The sequence below is a fragment of the Seriola lalandi genome, unplaced genomic scaffold (assembly GCF_002814215.2).
Source record: "Seriola lalandi dorsalis isolate HSWRI2012SDOR001 ecotype SW California unplaced genomic scaffold, Sedor1 jcf7180001964254, whole genome shotgun sequence".
Taxonomy (NCBI): Eukaryota; Metazoa; Chordata; class Actinopteri; order Carangiformes; family Carangidae; genus Seriola; species Seriola lalandi.
The window spans coordinates 1-3,220 of NW_019434922.1; the positions used below are offsets into that span (position 1 = coordinate 1).

Sequence of the window (3,220 nt, forward strand, 5' to 3'; positions counted from 1 at the left end):
CCTGATCCGTTAGTCAGTTTAAACTGTTGTCCTCTGAAGTGTGTGACATCACAGTGATGTCACCATTGGAAAGTCATGACATCATTGGAATGCATGGATCAAAGCCATTTGCCTGTCATTGGAACGTTTGACTTTGAACTAGAATACAGTTTATGTTTGAGTCTCTCAGTTTCTGTTAGAAGACACACAGTCTACACAGTGAGTGCAACGAATACATTACACAGTGAATAACTCCATTTCAAAGTGGTAATTATAACACTAGCACAGAAACCATGAGTGTTTCTGAGATCAGAGAGGAATTACAGAGGACACAGAAAAATGAGAAAAGGCTGATCGACAAAAACAAGGAATTGCAAAGACAAATCTCATTCCTTATTAAAGCCGAGACCTCTTTGAAAAAAGAACAAGTTGAGGTTGCTAAACTAAAGCGTAAAGCCGGGGAACAGGATTTGCACGTGGACAAGCTCAGAAAAGACCTACATAAGGTCAAAACCGAGTTAGTCAACGAACAGACTCACAGAGCTCAAGAAAAGACCGTTTCAGAGCAGAGAATTGTGAGTCTGGAGAAGCAATGTCACACACTCCAGGACAAATACTCGGTGGAGAAGATGATGAGGGAGCAGAGGGAGAAGGACTTAGAGCTGTTCAATCAAATCAAAGGGGAAAAGAAAAAACTGACCTTGCAGGGGCAGAATTTGCATCATCAGGTTCAAGAGCTGACAGGGTATAAAAACTTTGCCGTCAAAACAATGGAAGAAATGAAACAGCTGTTGAAAAAGAAGGATGCGGAACACGAGCAGACTAAAGGCGAGTTAAATATCGAAAGAGCCATTGTAAAAAACCTCCACGAACAGAATGACAAGCTGGTCTGTTCAATAGAGGCATGTCAGGGTGTAGAAAATGAGACTGCGAGGCGGGGTCATGAAAACGAAAGATACCGCAGACAAATTGAAGCTGATAAGAAAAAAGCACATCATCTGAAGATGGAGATCCGGGACCTCCTAGGCCAGATTGACGACTTAAAGAATTCACACATATTGATGGAACACCAGCTGGATATGGCAACTCAGGCTAGTAAACACAAGACCGAAGAATTAGAACATCAGATATCTGAGGCTGGAAAACAGCGTCACTTAATACTATCATTGGAACATCAAGTTAACAAATACAATGAGCTGAAACACAAACTCCAAAACCGCAAGCAAAAAGAAGCTGGCCACAGTCAAGCCAAAAACCAGGAGATAATCAATATGAGGACTATCATTTGTGAATTGGAGAGTAAGCAAAGACAGCAAATAATCATCAATGAAAGTATGCAGGGTACAAGAGACCTCGCCATTAAAAACTTGTTCACAGCTCAGGCAAAAATCACTGAGCAGGACAAAGCAATTGAACAACTCAATGGTGAAATTCGAGAGGAGACACGTGAGATCAATGCAAAGAAAATCCAGGTGAACAGGATTAGGAGGGACTATCGTTCTGTGAAGAACCAGCTGGAAGAAATGAAGAAGCAACTGTCAGAAACTAAGATAACGCAAGATATGTGTTCAACCACTGCTGATAAAGACCAGCTGTTGGCACAGAAGAACATGGCCAAGATGCAAGCAGAGAAAGAAAAGTTGGAAAAAGACCTAGAGCAATACAAAGAACAGCTAGTGCAGCAGCAACAGAAGATCAACCTCCAGGACGCTACGAAGATCAAACAAGGAAATACCCTCAAAGAATATGAATTGGAACTCAAGTCTCTCAGGCTGAAGAACACGGAACTTGAGAATAATTGCGACATACTGACCACGCACATGATTAACCAGTCTGCCTATAAATACGTCAGGGGCGAAGAGAAAACCCAGGCCAGGAAAACACATCTTTTGCCCTGTCTTAAGAAGGCAGATGAGGTACATGAGAAAAATCAGCAGCTTGAGGAAAAGAACCAGGAGATCGAGGAGCTGAAGTGCAGGTCAAAGGAGGCGGTGCAGAAGTTCCACGTGTGTCAATGGGATAACAGACAGCTCAGAGAAAGATTAATGGCATTACAGGGAATGCTCACGGCATATGAGGACAATTACAAGAGTAAGACAGAAGAGGTCAAGAGGCTGTCAGATGAGTTGAGGAAAATCAACTTGGAGACTAGAGAGAAATCAAGGTACAGACCCCTGTCCCCTGTTCTCAGTAAGACCCAGGCCCCCTCTGAGGAAAATTCAGAGTCTGTTTACCTCTCACAACACACACGCTTCCCACTCAGGTCCACCAAGTTCCAGTGTCAGTCAGGAATCAATGCAGAGACTTTCCTCCCCCCAATTCATAAAATACAAAGCAGACCTGGTTTGTCATTTTCCACTCAGCCCCATCCCCCCTCTGAGTCCAAATCTGGTCACATCCACAAACTGTCCCCCAGGCTCCAGCCTCAACCTCAACCCCAGCCCCAGCCTGAAAAGAAAAGGAACATTATCGTCCTCCCTCCCATTAATAAAATAAAGAAGAGCAAAGCATAATTCCCAAAGGATTCACTCAAAAGAAATCTCACACAAATCTTTTGGGTGAACAAACTGATGCGATGCTTTCATTTCTCAGCTCAGTCCAGCTCTCAATAACATGCAAGCAAATGTGTAATGACTGGTATCACACACTCAGTGAGGGAGCACATCCCTGCACATTTGCCCGGAACTGACTGAGCTGGACTGCACTCACAAATGAACAAACGTTTCAGTGCATCAAGTGGGTTTCCCCCGGGTTCTCCGGTTTTCCCCACAAAACAATTACTTCTTAACATCTCTAAAGTTGTTAAATAAATAATAAATCTATCTTAAAGATACTTTACTCTGTCCATTCCAATACTTTCAGTAACTCTTTAACTTACAGGCTGTTAATCATCTTGTAATTAGTAATATTAATAGATTAATGAATACATGACTACATTTGTAATAATTGTTTGAATCATTTTTATTTATGAAGCATTTTTCTAAATACACATTGCAAAGTGCTCGACAAAGGCAGCAAAATACATAAAATCAATAGAGAAGAAAAAAAGACAAAGCAGTTAGGTGTAGAAAAACTAATACAGAGGAATTTTAAGAGAAATAAAACATTTCAGCGCAGGTAAAGGTGTTTTGATTATCACGAAACCTTGCAGCTCTCACACTGCACAGCAACAAGTGTTAGTTACGTAACATCAGAACTTCACACACACAAGAACACTGGCCAGATGTCATCAAACGCATCA

General features: G+C 41.7%; 1 protein-coding gene across 1 annotated transcript; it reads left to right on the top strand.

The window, feature by feature from the left end:
• Positions 1 to 244: 244 nt before the first annotated feature.
• Positions 245 to 2,492, top strand: LOC147820353 (uncharacterized; the record flags this gene model as incomplete). Its single annotated transcript, XM_087171908.1, has 1 exon — positions 245 to 2,492. A coding segment is annotated over one exon (2,248 nt), but the record flags the coding sequence as incomplete, so codon positions are not given.
• Between the last annotated feature and the right edge of the window lie 728 nt (positions 2,493 to 3,220).